At 52.3% G+C, this 15,876-nt stretch overlaps 4 protein-coding genes across 4 annotated transcripts; 3 read left to right on the forward strand and 1 right to left on the reverse strand.

Annotated features, from left to right (window-relative positions):
- The first annotated feature begins 1,826 nt into the window (after window positions 1-1,826).
- Window positions 1,827-7,473, forward strand: HMPREF1120_04829 (uncharacterized protein). The gene is made up of 6 exons (XM_009158975.1): window positions 1,827-1,919; window positions 1,965-3,123; window positions 3,196-3,371; window positions 3,425-3,590; window positions 3,642-5,912; window positions 5,963-7,473. Exons 3-6 carry the CDS (start codon window positions 3,339-3,341, stop codon window positions 6,214-6,216), a joined length of 2,724 nt encoding a protein of 907 aa, XP_009157223.1. The 5' UTR covers window positions 1,827-1,919; window positions 1,965-3,123; window positions 3,196-3,338; the 3' UTR covers window positions 6,217-7,473.
- On the reverse strand, window positions 4,472-12,979 carry HMPREF1120_04830 (uncharacterized protein). Its single transcript, XM_009158976.1, has 6 exons — window positions 8,554-12,979; window positions 7,953-8,497; window positions 6,800-7,891; window positions 5,955-6,721; window positions 5,700-5,901; window positions 4,472-5,635 (listed from the first exon to the last, which is right to left on the reverse strand). The coding sequence occupies exons 1-3, from the start codon at window positions 8,970-8,972 to the stop codon at window positions 7,734-7,736; spliced, it is 1,122 nt and encodes a 373-aa protein (XP_009157224.1). The 5' UTR covers window positions 8,973-12,979; the 3' UTR covers window positions 4,472-5,635; window positions 5,700-5,901; window positions 5,955-6,721; window positions 6,800-7,733.
- HMPREF1120_04831 (uncharacterized protein) lies at window positions 8,871-11,163 on the forward strand. The gene is made up of 5 exons (XM_009158977.1): window positions 8,871-9,386; window positions 9,503-9,969; window positions 10,045-10,328; window positions 10,391-10,656; window positions 10,708-11,163. The coding sequence occupies exons 2-5, from the start codon at window positions 9,621-9,623 to the stop codon at window positions 10,763-10,765; spliced, it is 957 nt and encodes a 318-aa protein (XP_009157225.1). The 5' UTR covers window positions 8,871-9,386; window positions 9,503-9,620; the 3' UTR covers window positions 10,766-11,163.
- On the forward strand, window positions 12,333-15,863 carry HMPREF1120_04832 (uncharacterized protein). Its single transcript, XM_009158978.1, has 2 exons — window positions 12,333-14,964; window positions 15,033-15,863. Exons 1-2 carry the CDS (start codon window positions 13,596-13,598, stop codon window positions 15,359-15,361), a joined length of 1,698 nt encoding a protein of 565 aa, XP_009157226.1. The 5' UTR covers window positions 12,333-13,595; the 3' UTR covers window positions 15,362-15,863.
- Window positions 15,864-15,876: the final 13 nt, after the last annotated feature.

Below are 15,876 nucleotides of genomic sequence, written 5' to 3' on the forward strand. Positions count from 1 at the left end.
TCGTGAAGTGGTCAGGGACGCAGGCTGGTGAAAGAGTCCGATTTCCAATAACCAAGACCAATATAGATCAGAAGACTCAAGGCTCATGTAAGGTTATCGGCGTGTCGGGAGATGCAAGTGCGAAGGAAGGGGCGAGGCTGGCTGGGGGCCACAGACTGGGACTCCGACCGGGGTTCTTTCTGAAGTTGGAAGAGATCGCGTGCAGTCGTGACTGGAAAAAGGCTGGCAAGATTCAAGACTCGGTACGCGTAGGCGTAGGGTAGGCGTGTGCTACGAGATGGACCTGATGTGCACAGTCTTTCGGAAGTCCGAGCAGTGGTTGGGTTCCGGGGAGTGTTTCCTGCACCAGACGGAAGACCGTGTGTCTGTGGCTGGGGGATGCGAAGGAACGGACGGCAAGGGCTCAGCGAAAGAGTGAAGCTGAACGCTGCCTGGATTCACCCCGGGAGATACAAGAGAAGGTGAATGTCTCTACATGCAGGAAGATGAGAAGCAAAGAAGGTGAGTAGGAGGAATTCAACAGCGACGAGATAGGATTAATTCTCCTTCTTCCAGTAGTACTACACAGTACTACTGCAGTGGGTAAACACTATTGCTGCGACTTTTGGTGCTAGCCAGGGGGAGCCAGCTAGTACAGGCCCAAGTGAGACTGGCGGCATTGGCGAGCTCGTCTGTCTACGCGCTGGCAGGCAATAATGTGGTGGGCAGCTGGGCCAGTGACAATCCTTCCTCTGGCCCCCCATTTGCCGTCTCTGCTCAGCCACGCACCAAAAGACCCTCTTCTCTTCCGTTCCTCCTCCCGCTGCTTGGTGGTCGGCGGACCTGGTCGAACTAGGCCAGTTACACTCTGTATTTTCTGGTGCTGCTTTGATACACCAATCAGAACAATATACCTGGGGCTGGTGCTAACTAGAACACACACTCGGAGGGCAGCGGCACGGGCTTAGACACGGCATCTCGGAGGTTGGGCAATCTAACGTTGTTGACCCAATAGAAGGCGGCACTGCTTTCAATAAGGCATCTTTCGGGAAACCATCAACAAACAACCCGACTCAAGTCCACTCTAACGAGCATGTCTCGCCTCACATGCGAAAAATGTGCTGCAAGGGAGTCTGTAAGTTTGACACAGGCTTTGATCTGCTTTCTTCCCGAGTCCATTTGACGATCTGGTGGTACTAAGTAGTCGTCGAGTGTGTACCAGGTATCTCGAACTATGGCCGTAGTGCTGCGAGTTGTTTCCGAATGCCAGTCATGAGCAGAGCGAGAAATCCCGTAGTACTTGAATCGAACTTTAAGGCCACGCGTACCACGTTGCAAAGCGGAGAATTTTTTGAAGGGTTAATAATCAAACACAGCCCCTCATGGTCAAAACCTTCGGGCTCGACCTACACCTTCCTCGAATCCTTGTGAACATGTTAGAAACGAAAAGCCCATTTCTGCCGACCGAATTCGACGATCATGCAGGTGCCTTGAAGCCAAATGGTCCGCAGCCACTGCTGTTGAATTCCAAAAAATCATGGGCGGCGGGCGCTGTACTGTGTTTGTCAGCCTGTTGAGCTGGCACATAACCAAACCCAAAGACGCGCTGCCTCTCGTGTTGCCACGTCAGTTAGTAGTCTAGAGTCGGGCGCAAAACTTCGTGCTGCGGGCTGGAACAGCGGTCTGTAGGTCGAATCCGCAGACATATTTTCTAGTAAATGATGAAGGACGATGGGTCGCCGAGCGGTCGACGGAGCATGGAAGAGATAACAGTGTGTCTTCCCGCAGCAACTGTACCTGTAGTATTTGAGCTCTGGACGTGACTGGCCCTTTTGCTCTCTGTGTCAGCCTACTAGTACTACTAGTAGTAGCAATGGGACTTCCCCATGCTAGACTCCTGCATCTGGCTTATGGACACAGTCGATTAGCAGGCACTTAAGGTAGGTGGAAATGAGACGTTTGTTCAGGAACAAACCTTGGAGCAGGGCGTTGGTCTGATGGACGACCTCGATACTGCGAAAGAAGCGAGACCAGAGCCTTCGACAGATCCGCCGCTGCAAACCACAAAAGACCAAAAAAAGGTCTCACAGTAGAACGCCCTCAACCGAGTCCCTTGCGGCCAGGAATTGCTGGTCAGTGGACAGCCGCAACGCCTTCTGACGCCTAACGAGAGGCTATTCCGTTCCGAAGCATCACTCCTTCGCCCTACTGGCTGGCCCTGCGCCCGTCTCCACGCCCCAGCCCAACGCCTCTCAAGCCTTGGACAGCCCACACGCACCGCCTAAAAAGCAAACCGATCACGCCTAACTTTTTGAGGGAGCGTGAAACCGCACATCCACGCCCAAAATCGCATTTGGCAGCCAGATCAAAGCTCCACCAAAGCCCATTTGAAGGCACATCGCCGGTCGATCTGGGGTCTCGATGGTCCCGTCGTTGCGCTACAGCTGCCTGCGCATCATAACTCAGCCGAACCGAATAGTACAATGTAGTAAGTCGGTACTCTGATCTGATATATCATCCTTTAGGCTTCCAAGAACAGCCTTTGCAAACCATCGGCTTCGTCGTCCATCAACTCTGTGTAACAGCCTTGTTTTCTGGCCCTTCAGTGTTTGTCTGGCTTCCGTTTCGACCACCCGTTGAGAGGCTGCTCCACCGCCCAGTGATTTGCGTCTTCTGCCTGCTCCCTCACCGCAAACCCTTCTTTTCTAGCCCACCGGCACCCGCCAGAGTTGCGCCTCGCCTTGCACAAAACCGGCAACGCAGCATTCCACAACTTCCAACAGCCACTGCACTGCATCCCATCCCTTGCTGCCATGCGCAAATCGCGGTCGAGCCGCCTTTCTGATTGCAGATGCTCCTCCCTCGCGTATCCTCTGTCTCCTCCTGCCGGTTCCCGTCCGCTGCGGAATCAGGCTTAGCAGGCCATGATTCCCATTTGCCCTGCGGCTGCCTGCTGAGATTGTACCAGTTCTTTGCTGGCGAACGAAGGGGTACATGACACTGGCCAAACCTTGCTTTCTGCTATCTCGTCTTCATCTGTTTAATTTCTCGTCCCTCCCTCGATATTCCCTCCTTGTACCTACCACGGGGGTATATTATGATTCGGACTGGTGTACATCTTACGCTAAATATCTTCAAAATTCGGTATGCCATTACCTCTTTAGACGAATTTCGATGGTTTTGAACAGAAGTTGCTGATTGCATCGTGTTTGACAGTGGATATTCTTCCTCTTGACTTGACTCAAACATCATTCGGCCAGGTGGTGGCCATTTACCTCACGAGTTCTGCCACGCTCTGGCATCCCTCACTATTCAAGCCCACCCTCCATATCTGTAGTCACAGATACCTCTACGCCGCGATGACGAGTGACGTTCAAGTTGCGTTGGGAAATGTGGGTGGCTCAAGAGGGATTTCGTAACATGACAACTGACGAGAAGATCTCAGGCACGGACCGGGCGTGGGATTACATCCAGCAGGAATTCTGCTTCGAGACCACAGGCCAGAATAGATCGTGACTCCGACATTGGCAAAAATTCCTGGACTGCTACAAGTCGTTTCTGGGGCCCCAACAGATCGTACCTGGAAGCCGACGACAGTGGACCGTTCAGACGTATGTCCCAACCGCTGCTAATGAGATGGTCGTGCTGACAATTTACTCCAGCCTCGCCTATACGCCAAATGTCTAGCTCAAAGTATACTGAGGGTAAGACAGACACGAATTCGTTCTTGATGTTGACGGATTCCAACAACGAGAATGCCGGCGATGTGCCAGTCAGAAAGGCATGGAGTTCTGCCACGACCCCCAACGGATTATCCTCCAGACATAGAGCTCAACCACTCTCACCGACCAAACAACGACAGAACCAGGGGATGGGCTTTTTGAGCAACGATGCCCATGCAGAGATGGGCGATTCGGGTCTTTTTGCTGGCAGCTCCCCGGATTTCGAGGAAGATGCATTCACCGCGCCACAGTCGCAGGATGGCTCTCTTGGTTTCAACAACAATTCGCGCTCTCGACCATCTCCCCCATGCGCATATGGCCGGGGCGAAGTTGACTCGCGCATGCAAGCCCTTAACACGAGCAGGTTCAACGAGAACGGATTCTTCACGTCACTCGCCGACTACAACGACGGCCGCCAAGGCTCATCAAATCCGTTTCAATCGCCAGGCGCCAGTGGCCGGCCGTATCTACCGCATGATGGTTATGCCACAACAAGTGGGGCCGTAGTCCGAGGACAGCCCGGTGCTGCTTCGGTATTTCAGCCTGCAACGCCATCATATAGGAATGCTGGCGCGCAGCCGATGGGCACAGAACACGTCGACATTTTTCAAGCTTCTGGCTCTTCTCATCAACAAGTTGACGAGGCCATACTCTCGTGGCGGGCACTAAGCTTGGGCCCTGCCCAGGAAACCGGCGCTCAGATCCCTACCCCACGGCGGACTTCTGTTCCCCAGCCACAGCATCCACGCGACATTTTAGTCCATCCGGACGCGACACACGTCTCGGCTCAGCCCGGCCCTTTCAGCTCCGTGGGAAGTAGGTTTCATGCATTTCCGGGCGATATTCCGTCTATCGCCTGTCAACTCAACCAACAGATCGTTCCTCATTACTCTGGTCTGCCATATGGTGGGCGAGAAGCTCTCTCCCCACTGACGACGGATCCAAGGAGTAGTGTGCACAGTCCAGCGTATTTAACATCGGGCACACCACCAACGGGACCCCAATCTAGCCGAAGCACTTCCGCCAATGGTATTGCAAGCCGGGCCCCATACAACGATTCGCCGATGGGCGACCGGAAGCATCCTGCCCTGGAACAGTACGGACCCGATTTTCCTCATTTCACACAGAATACATTGCCAACCCATATGCCAAATGGCTTTCCTTGCAACTTCCAGCGAACTGCTCAGCCTTTGAGAATGAACCCACTTGCTCACCCATACGTTGCCCCTGTACATCCGCGTCTGAATGGCTATCCGACAGCTCCGCGAATGCTGGCACGTGAGGCCGACCAGACCCACGTTGCCAGAAGTCCACTGCTTGAAGAGTTCCGTGCAAGCGGCAAGACCAATCGGCGGTTTGAGCTCAAAGACATTTACAACCACGTGGTCGAGTTCAGTGGCGACCAGCATGCCTCTCGGTTCATACAGTTGAAGCTGGAGACGGCCAACAGTGACGAGAAGGAGCAGATCTTCAAAGAGATCCAACCTAATGTCCTCCAACTCATGACGGACGTGTTTGGCAATTACGTGATTCAGAAGCTATTTGAGCACGGCAACCAGGCCCAAAAGAAGGCCTTGGCGAACCAGATGAAGGGCCACGTTCTCCAGCTTTCCATGCAGATGTACGGTTGTCGTGTGGTACAGAAAGCATTCGACCACGTCCTGACCGACCAACAGGCCAGTTTAGTCAAGGAACTGGATGGGCCGAATCAGCAGATTCTCAAAGTCGTCAAGGATAACAACGGCAATCATGTCGTGCAAAAGGCCATCGAACGAATACCCGGCGAACATATTCAATTCATTGTCGATGCCCACCGGGGTCAGATGCTCAAGATGTCGACGCACCAGTACGGGTGCCGCGTGGTACAAAGAATGCTCGAACACTGCCGACCGGAAGCCAAGCGTGCCATCTTGGATGAGCTTCTGGAACATACCCTGCCTCTAATCAGCGATTCATTTGGTAACTACGTTGTCCAGCACATCATTCAGAATGGCGAACCTCATGATCGGCGCCGTGTCGTCGACGTCGTTCTGCAACATGTTTTGGCCTTCTCCAAGCATAAATTTGCGAGCAACATTGTGGAAAAGAGCATCGAGCACGCCGACGCAGACCAACGCTCTCAGATACTTCATACATTGACTGCACCAGACGAGCAGGGAAACACGCCCGTGTTTGGCCTCATGAAGGACCAGTATGGCAACTATGTTCTCCGTAAGTAGCATTCCCGCGCATACTAGGAGTCCACACGCTAACCAGAGCAGAAAAGGTCCATGACCAACTCCAAGGCGCAGAGCTTTCCGCCTTGAGAGAGGACATGAAACGCAACTTTCCGGCACTGAGACGAACCAGCTATGGGAAGCAGGTCATGGCGATGGAAAAGCTCCTGTACGGTGGAGAGTGTCCGTCGCCCGAGGCGACGTGTGCAAGCAGCTGCAGTCCCAACAGCACCAAGTCCAGCAGTAACGGCGGCGATGCTCAGGATGTCCATACATCTAACGCGGGGGGCCACAAATAACGGATAAGCGGTCACAGGCGCACATGATTTGTCTTAACGCCGACGGTGACCTGCAATTGTGGGCGCTGGTGTCACGGCATCTGACACAGTTGCTCTGTACGGTTCAGCTTCCGCATGTTGTCTTTGGGGTGTAAAATGGAAATTTGTTGCTTGTTTGGCTGGCACAAGAACTCTTGGGAATCGTCAGGCTCGACGATATCCCATGACAGTGAATTTCAACAATGAATTTCAACAACTTTTGTGGTACGACAACAACCACTTATGACGAGAATGACAACACCTCGATGGCGCTTTGTTTACCTTTTTGGAGTTTGGACCATGTCTTTGTTAAGCGAAGGCGAAACGGCGGGACACAGATATGGCACAGTGTTTCCCTGGCAACGATGGCTTCACTGTTGCCCCAAAAAATGTTGTTTTAACAGATACACTGTAGAACGGTGAATGGTCTGGGGTTTTAATTTCCTGGCCGTGGTCAGGGGCGGTAATCGGAATGTTACTGGGTGAGCTGAACCATATTAGGCATCAACACCTAGATTCATTACATGTGTCCTTGGGTATGGGTCAGGGGCGACAGAGCACCTACCTACCTAGGTACATCCCCTTCTAGGCTGGCACGTTTTGGCCTGTCTTGTACACCGCCGCTCTTCCTTACTCGGTATTCTCAAAGTTGGGAGGGGTCAAAATTTGCATACTATCCCTTTTGAGCTGTTCGGTGCGCAGTCCTGAGCTCGACAGCCTGGACTTTGGCAGAACGCTGAGGGACACCTTGAGCACCCTGAGGACGTTATTGTACAATGTATAGCCGTTGGCCCGTTGCAGAGGTGACAGGTTGTCCTCCTCGGGTTTCCATCTGCTGGAGTTTCAAAGCTTCAGAAGTGTCCAGTTCCGGATTTCTTGCTCGATCATCATGAGTGCTCTTGAAACCCTTATGCAGCCATCAGGTGCTGCCTAGAATGGACAATCGTGGATAAGACAAGACCATAATGCGGCTATGTTCTCGACCTGAGATCATTTTCAATGAATGATACCTTGAACACTTACTCCAAGGAACAATAGCATATCAGAGCGGCAGACACCTGGTAAAGGAACGGAGAGGATTAGTATGCCGCATATGTCGCGGACTTGCCTTTCCTGCCGCGACAACATGCTCCTGGCCGCCCTGCCACATCATGGTCTCCCCAAGTGGCACGGATAAAATGAAACCCTTGGACTCGTAGAGCTAGATGATCAATCAAGCCAACTAGACCGATTTTCCTTACCAACAGATCCTTACATTCGTCTCGAGTTCCTCTGTGCTCCAAGTCATATTCCAATTTCACGATTGCTCCTTGCCCCATAGTACGTTCTTCTCGCAGGCCCATGACGTTCAATTTGATCCCTTCCGTCTCTCATGATCAACCTCGCTCTTGAGTTGTCGCAGGCTGAGCTATGGCTCACCCTGGGTCATGCATCTGGCGAGAAGCGCAGGTACGAGCTCGTAGACGGCCCCCGGAGCGTGGGCGTTCTGAGCAGAAGGTTTAAACATTGCCGGTGGGTGGAGGTTTCCACCTTCGGGGGGTGGTTGCACGTCTGGCTGCCTTGGCTTTGTCTCTTTCCAGCTTTTCCAAGCGGCGCTTTTCGTCGATGTCTTCCTTCGCCGTTTCATCGAGAATGGCTCTTCTTCTCTGCTCTTCGGCTTGTTTGACGGGGTGGATTTAGTATTCTTTGTCAAAGGAGCAAGGAACTATTCAACTCACCTTTGTCACGGCTCCGTGCCATTCTCAGAACAGTCTGAAACAGTACGTCTCTGTTCCGATTCAGCAAGTCCAAGTCTTGCACGACCTTCTTACCGATCAGCAAATCGAACTGATGCACGTCCTTGACATAGAAGGTGGTTTGGTAAGTCTTGGGAGTGTTGGGGAGGCTCCATATCAGAGTTATCTCTGTGTCAAGGGTAAAGGTTCCTCCGTCCAGAGTCTTTAGAGTGATAGGTGTATTCTGCTTGGTGGTATGTTGAACCAGATTGTTTCTTTGTAGCAGATCCAACGAGACGAGTTCTACGTCCGACCCTGTGTCAATCTTGCCCTTCGCGTAGAACGTCTCGAGATCTTTGAATCGAACATCGGCTTCAAATACCGAAAAGTCTCTCTCGGAGACGAGCTTGGTTGCTTCGCGGTCCTGTTTGGTAGCCTGTACATTCGGTTCATCGGAAAGGACGGTCTTGCTAGGAAGCTCGGTTTTGCCCAAGCTCTTTTCTGGAGCAATGGCATATTGAGATCGCAGAAGACGTTGTGTTTCGTAACTGTGAACGCATTAGCAGTTTGGCATAGATTCATTATTATGCTGGTCCTTCCTTACTTTGTCGCGATATCTCGGAATAAGAGAATGGAGATTCTCAAGGTGTCCATGGTGGCTCGTAGTCGTTTAGAGGGGCCAGCGGAACCATCCTTGAAACGCAGCCAGTGTCTCCTCGCTTCTTCGCTCTGCAGTTGTTTCTGAAGGGTGGCTTCGGTGGTCAAACACCCTTGTAACGCAAGCTGCGCAGACTTTGGCACTGTGCTGTGCGATGCTCCCAGTAACTGTGCCGACTCGGAGAGAATGGCTTGAAGGATCTCCAGCTCGGCAAAGAGTAATGCATACCCTGTGCCTCGCAGTCCGCAGTTATTCGAAGGTACCTTCAGTTCTCCCAGATTGCTGATCGCTTCTATGGCAGAAACATATACCGAAAGTGATTCCGCAACTGTCAGAATTCCTCCAAGTCCTTCCACTCCGGCCATGGTTGATCAAGAAAGTGAGAGACACCATACAACTCAAGAGTGTCACTGCTGTGCCACGGAGAGCACAGGCTGCGGCAGTACAATACCTTAGTCACCTGGTAGGTATTTCTTTTGTATTGCGGGGACGACTTGTAGGAGTCCAACTCGATGAATGAACGAGGCATGCCGATACTACAAAAGTGTCATGGCCTGAGGTCCTCCAATGTTGTCGACAGCTGCCACTGTCACCCCCTCCCCCGTACAACGTGGCATATTCCGATACGTCTTCCTGGCACACCTCCTCTTCCTAGTCCGCTGCATCTTGACTCTGTACCTACCTACCTAGGTATAAGGTACAAATCTCCTCACAGATGTGCATGAAGAATCATGGCATGGACTGGGTCGCTGGGAGCGCCACTTCTGGTTCCTCGTACTGTAAGTTGATGTGCCTCTCGGCGATTCCATGATTATCAGCGTCGTTTGAATGGCCTCTCATGATCTACCTACTGCATCTTTGGCAGGGATGCTAATTTTGGGCCCGAGCGGCAAAGTCTGGCGAAGCCAGGTGTCTTATCGTGATTTCAAAGCCGACAGCAATGCACCGAGTCTGTTTACCATTATCGCCAAGGGAAGACTCTCGAGCTCCTGGGACGCAATAGAGAATGAAGAATGGCAACAAACACAACGACGCAAGCGGGCACGACCCACCATGCTGGATCAATCGCAGACGGTACGCTGAAGGGTTATCCAAAGGCAGCGAGATTGATGGAACAATTCCCCGACGCAGCAATATTTCGAAAGTTTACAGCACTGACGGCGTTTCAACTCATGAGTCTCCAAGCGGAACTGCTGGATCTCGAGGATCAACTATGGCAGACGTGCAAAGATGACGATGCTTCACAGGACGAAAAAACTCGCAAACGTACCAGGCAGTTCTTCACCCTTCACAAATCCAGAGCGCCAGATGATGATCAGCTGAAGCTTTTGAGGAGAAGCCGCCAGAAGGTGCAAGAGTATTGTGCGTCCAAGTCCACGCCGGAAATCCGAGCCATCGAGACTCGGAGCTGGAAATGTGCTAATGCTGCCGCCCCAGACTCGTTGCTCCTGAAAGGTGCCCAGGTCCAAGGGCTCCAGCCTCCTCTCGAGGAGAATCTACGCTTTCTTCGGGATCGCTTGGATGAAGAGAGCGTGCAAGACAAAGACGGTCCCGTATTCCTAGCAGCACTCGAGAGGTTCACGTGGCACTACTCGGACACGCATGAATATGTCTCCCTTGTGCGAAACCTCGACGCAGACTCTGAAATGGCAGATGTGAAAAAGTGGTTGAGTCCTAAACTGATCGACTGGTATCATGAATTATGGGGAATCAAACATCAGGTTCGTTTTTGGACATGACAGTTTACCTCTGGTATAATACTTACGGTAACATGTTCATGTAGTCATCATCAAGCGTCGAACAGGCACCCGGGTGGGAGGGTGTCCGTGTCTACAACAATGAGACCTTGAAAAAGTTCCGATTCCTCTTCAAACTCACCGCAACCATCCTGGCGTCACTTACGCCGGCAGTGACAATCCTGATATTGTACTATGTTCGTACCACAATCAGTCGGATTGGCATCACCATTGCTTTGACAGCAGCATTTGGATTGATTCTTGCCTTCTGCACCGCTGCGAACATGAAAGAAGTGTTTGCCTCCACAACCGCGTCAGTTGTTCTCATATTGCTGATTGGTCCATACTGACTCGCTCCCTTTAGCCTGGCTGCGGTGGAAGTTGTCTTTATCGGTAGTACGACGACGAATACCACTGCATAACCCTTGCTTTTCCGAAAAATTCGGGTGGATGCCAATAATAACTGGCAGTCGGACTATGCGGGAGCTTTGGCCATTGGAAACTGAAATGGATGTGATAAGTATTGTCTTCAGACGAGATGCGTTGAGGTATAATCAAGGTTCTTGGGCCCCGGGTAGAGCACAGAGCGAATGCATCTAGCGTGGTACTTGCACGGTTCCTGTTGGACTGATCATTCCGTCATAACTGTTGTTTAGCTTAGTCTGCACTTTGTGATTGACATCTGGATTGGGAGACCATCCGTCAGGTCTTGTCATTGAGTTAAGATAGTAGCACTCGCTGTAGTAGTGCTTGAATCCACAGAGACATTCGGGCTTCTTCCCTTTGTCCTCTTTTGTTGCGCTAAAAGCAGAGTGTGAAGCTTTGTTGATTGATGAATGCTTCGTGTTTCGATATACGCCTCTGACCATGTCAACGAGGTCGTATAGGGAGGTGTGATTCGTCTCTTTTCGATTGAAGATCTTTGCGAGTTCTGACTCAGCAATACTCGGACATAGAGGTTGAATGTTGTCGTCGGAAAGTATCCAATGCCCGTCTCGTCTCCGTACGTAGCAAAGGTGCTCATCTTTTAGTGTTAACGAGCCGTCTAGCGTATTCCAATTGACGTGCTTATTGTGTAGCCGAGAGAGCGAGACTAGGTTCGTCATGAAGCCTGGGGTAAGTGCGACGTCGAGGAGTGTGAGTCGTTTGATCCCATCCTTCGTCGATACTCGTATCTCAACGCTTCCGAATGCTTCGATCGGATATCGATTCATTCCTGCAATGAGTATATCGGTTTCTGTTGCGTCTCTGGTTCGTGTGCAATTCTCTCGTTTGTTGCAGACATGAATATCAGAGCCTGAATCGAGTATCCAGGAATTCTTCAGCTTGTAATCTGCCACAGCGGTAAAGGAGAGTGCCGTAAATACTCCGAGTGTAGGCTCTCTCTCTTGTTGTCCATCTTTGCTCTTCTTCTTTGCCTTGCCCTTGTTGATAAGCCTTACGGCATCACAGCAACTTCGCTGTCGGCGCAAGGCCCATGCAAAGTCTGGCTTGCCAAATCACCCTAAATGCCCAGGAGTGTAGGATCTTTCCTGCTCAGGTCTTGAAACGGGAATGAATTTTGGAGAGTTTGATGAGATCCCCCCTACGGAGGATACATTATTAGTAGTGGTGATCAGTCGAGTATAGTCCATGCATCTTCCCGAGCAGTGAACATATACAACCTTGAATGTGAGACCAGCCGCACATGGTCGTGACGCGGCTATAAGAAGAGTCGTGTTATGATGTGGTCCCCATTTGCCCTTTTATCTTGGGCAAATTGAATATGGGTCCTTCCAGTCAACAAGGGAAATTGGATGTTGGAGGACCGGTGGTTTCGGACTCGAGGCTAACAGTTTTCCGGGGTCTGACTAACTCCGGCGGCTCACGGTTAGTCTCTAGCCGTTGGGCCGCCTTGGAGGTTGGCCTCGTCATGATGGCTGCTTTGTGGGACCGGGATGGAGCGGCTTGAGTTCATTTTATTTTAACATTTCATTATTTATTATTGTGGCCGATGCGAGCGAACGAAGGGTGTGAGGTGTGAGGTCACCCAGGTATTATGGATGACTGGCCCGAGTGCAAGTGATGACGATTTTGTCGTTGTGTCTGCGTGCGAGTGAGAAGATGAGACACATTCTAGAGCAGCCACGGCACAGATGAAAGACTGCTCTGTGGTCGGGTTGGGTGCTGTTTGGCTTTCGAATGCTGTCAAGGACATGAGGTTGATCGAAAGAGACGTGGACTGACACACGGTTAGTGACAGTGACAGCTTGATGGGCCCGTCGAGAGGAGGACGTGATCTGCGAGGCGTATCTCATGCAAAGTGATCACCTGGTAGAAGTATGGCTCAGGCTGTGTGTTTGCCGACACTGGACTGCTGGGCTAGTACAGGGAGGTACCCAGGTAGACAGACGACTGCGTGGCAATTGTGCTGTAGGCTTGACTAGAGGGTGAGGAAGACGATGATGGAAGGTGATCAAGGGGCTGTATTAGGTACTTGAGGATGTTCTTTTGGTGTGAGCAACTTGAGGTTCCCGTCGACATGCATGTATGTAGAGAACCGCAGGCTGTGCACCAGGCCAGTGAGTGAGCGTACTTACCAGGTATACTACAAGGCACAAGGTACCTGACAGTACCTTGCTACTAGTAGTGCTGGGCGCCTGCAGTGGTGCTCTGGGCGGCCCGGTGGCTATTCTGCGGGATCCCTAAGAGCCTCTTTCAAAGCAGGCTCCGCAGTCCCCGTCAACACCACCACCACCACCACCACCACCGAGAAATCACACTTTCACGGCCAGTGCTGTCAGCCTCATCTCGCCTCGTCTGCCTTTCCCGCAAACTTGTCCCATTCTGGGTTGGTTGGCTCCATTGATCACCCTGGTGTTCCTGCATTCCGGCCCCCCTTTGGCGTCGAAATCGAGCCGGCGCCATGGATACACCAGTACCGCAACCCCTTCTGCAGGGCGAAGGGCCAAAACTAGAGTTGTAAAAGCATGGGGGTCGTTCTCTTGACGAACTCTAGTTGCCGGAGGCCGATGTCCGTGGGTACGAAGGAGCGCATACCAATTTCTTGCTAAACATCTCGAGCCGGTGCTTGTCACTTCTAGCCGGCCGAAGACCAAGGGCGCCGTAAACCAAAGCCGTCATCTTGCGCGAACCCGTGCACTCAAGTTTGGGCCTTTTTTTCCATAGTCACTCTCTTTCTGCACGCGTCTCGTTATACAGACTGGCAGATCCAAACGCCCGAAGCGACGACACCATTGATATCTGCGCAGGATGGCCACAGTCATGGCGCCCGTCGAGTTACCTACAGGACGACGGTCCTACTACCACAATCCTCTACCTGGCCCAGATATTCATGACCCGAATTGGATACCGGTGCTGGATACCGGCGCCCTCAACTCGACCTTGGACAGAGATACACCTGCGTTTCCTCCTGCCTCATTCTCCCTATTTCCCAACCAGCCTAGCCCGACGAGCTCGCCCAAACCGCGTGCTGGTATCTCTCACAACTATTCCAAGAGTTCCCTGGCGCCCGAGAGCGTGACCTCCGATTCAACGACACAGACCACCCAAGACAACGTTGATTCATTACCCAAAACCGGTTCGGGGGACCTCAGGCAGCCCGCCAAGACCGGGCCGGATGGAAGTCATGGTCGCTCATCATCGGCAGAAGGAAGACCTGGTGATGAGAAGACGACGGCGGACAGACAGACTCCAGGGGGTGCTGCTCCAGGCCCGAGCGCAGAAGGATCCGCGAGTAGCCCAGGCGAAGGAGAGCTGACCAGACCAAGTGCTGTATTCATGCAGCACGAATCGGTGCAGCTCGATGCGTCTGCTCGTTCGTCCATGACCTCTACGCGCAGACCTGCGGTCCTCCCGCCCACATCTAAATACAATCGCAAGCCTGTGGCGTCAATTTCGGCTTCAATACGGCCATCCTTCGTTCCCAGTCTTCCTCAGACGCCCCAAGACTCACCTCGTCTGGGTCCCAGTGCGTCGGTCCCCGCCCTTCCATCCCCGAGGGTCCCGCCAGCCGAACCTCCAGCACCGGATTCACCGGCCAAAGTTCATCCCACGAAATCTACGGCATCTGAGCGACGCCAGCGTGCATTGCATTCCCATCCCTCAGACCTTTCCCTACGGGCATCTCGTAATTCCAGCTCAGACGATGCCGAGGTCGTGGTGCAACCGGTTCCTGTCCGTCCCAAATCGAGGAAGTCTATGGACTCGCGTGCAACGACGCCCAGGTCAACGATCTACGACGCACAAGTTCCGACACCTGCGCCCACCACCCCGCTTCCCGAACTGCCTCCGGAAGCTCGAAGACCGCCAACACGCGAGAATGCTGCTCAAAGGCCCACTCGCTCCCCTCGTGAGACTCCCGTGCCTACCGCATCCTTCAGCATCGGACCATCTGAGCACACGGAGTTGGCATCCTTCATGGCAGAAAAGAACACGATCGTATTCCGGCGGTTTGACGACGTACATGTTCGTCTCCTATTGTGCTTACAGGATGAGATATCCCAGCTCGAGAGCGAACTATTGAAGTTGGAAGCTTCAGCAGCGGTAGAAGATGCAACTGAGAAGACGGGGCAGAAGACAAGGGTCATGCGAGACCTAAGGAAGCTGGTGTCTGAATACGGTAAGTCGGCCAATAACATTCCAGCTCAGTTGGATAATATCGAGAGAGACTGATTTCATACTGTCCAGACCAAATGTTGTCGACGTGGAACACAATGCAAGCCAACAAGGCGAGTGAGACGACGACCAAGGAACTCAAGCAGTGGCTCCAAAGGCCAGGCACCAGTTCCGGCGCCGGGCTAGGCATTTCAGTACAACAGGACCTATTGTGGCTGGAAAACAGCCGGGACCTTAGCAGCATTGCGCTCAATGAGAAGGGAACCCCGGTACAACAGCAGAATGAGACGTCTCGAGGAGGAACAGACATAGACCCGGACATGAGTCGCAGTAAGACTGCTGACACAGGCGGTAACGGAGGATGGAAGGCATTCTTCAACTGTGCCGGGAAAAGAAAGTGAAGGAATATCACGAACTTGCGCAAGCACTTTGAAGCGTTGGATTTACCAACGGGGTATAGGGTGGCCACTGTCTTGCGACTCAGCTTTATTCGTATGACGGTTCAGGCGTCTGATAAAACTCGGTATGGCGGCCTGAGTGTGAAGGTGACGGGTGTAGATGGATGAGCGGCTGAGCGGCTGACAAAGGTGCACATACGGGTGATTTTACGTACAGCACTAGTATCTAATGAACACGATATGACAACTAGGGCCGGCGGTCTACTCTTGAGCAGACAAGCGCATATCTGTCTGCTTCGGTCTCTTATTCTGGTCATCAAAATTTGTACAATTATTCTTGATGGTGGTACAGCAGAACAAACTGCCGGACGGTGGCTGATTTGCGTTGTACAGTAGGTTGTACCTGCATTGCATCACGGTGGAAATTATAGCGCCGATTTTCCCCCGGATTTCGGGGCACGCTAGCTTCGCTAACAGCCGCGCGGATCACGTGTGCAGAGTTTTCTCTCCCCCAGCCT

This window comes from Exophiala dermatitidis (assembly GCF_000230625.1).
Source record: "Exophiala dermatitidis NIH/UT8656 unplaced genomic scaffold supercont1.4, whole genome shotgun sequence".
In the NCBI taxonomy this organism is placed as follows: Eukaryota; Fungi; Ascomycota; class Eurotiomycetes; order Chaetothyriales; family Herpotrichiellaceae; genus Exophiala; species Exophiala dermatitidis.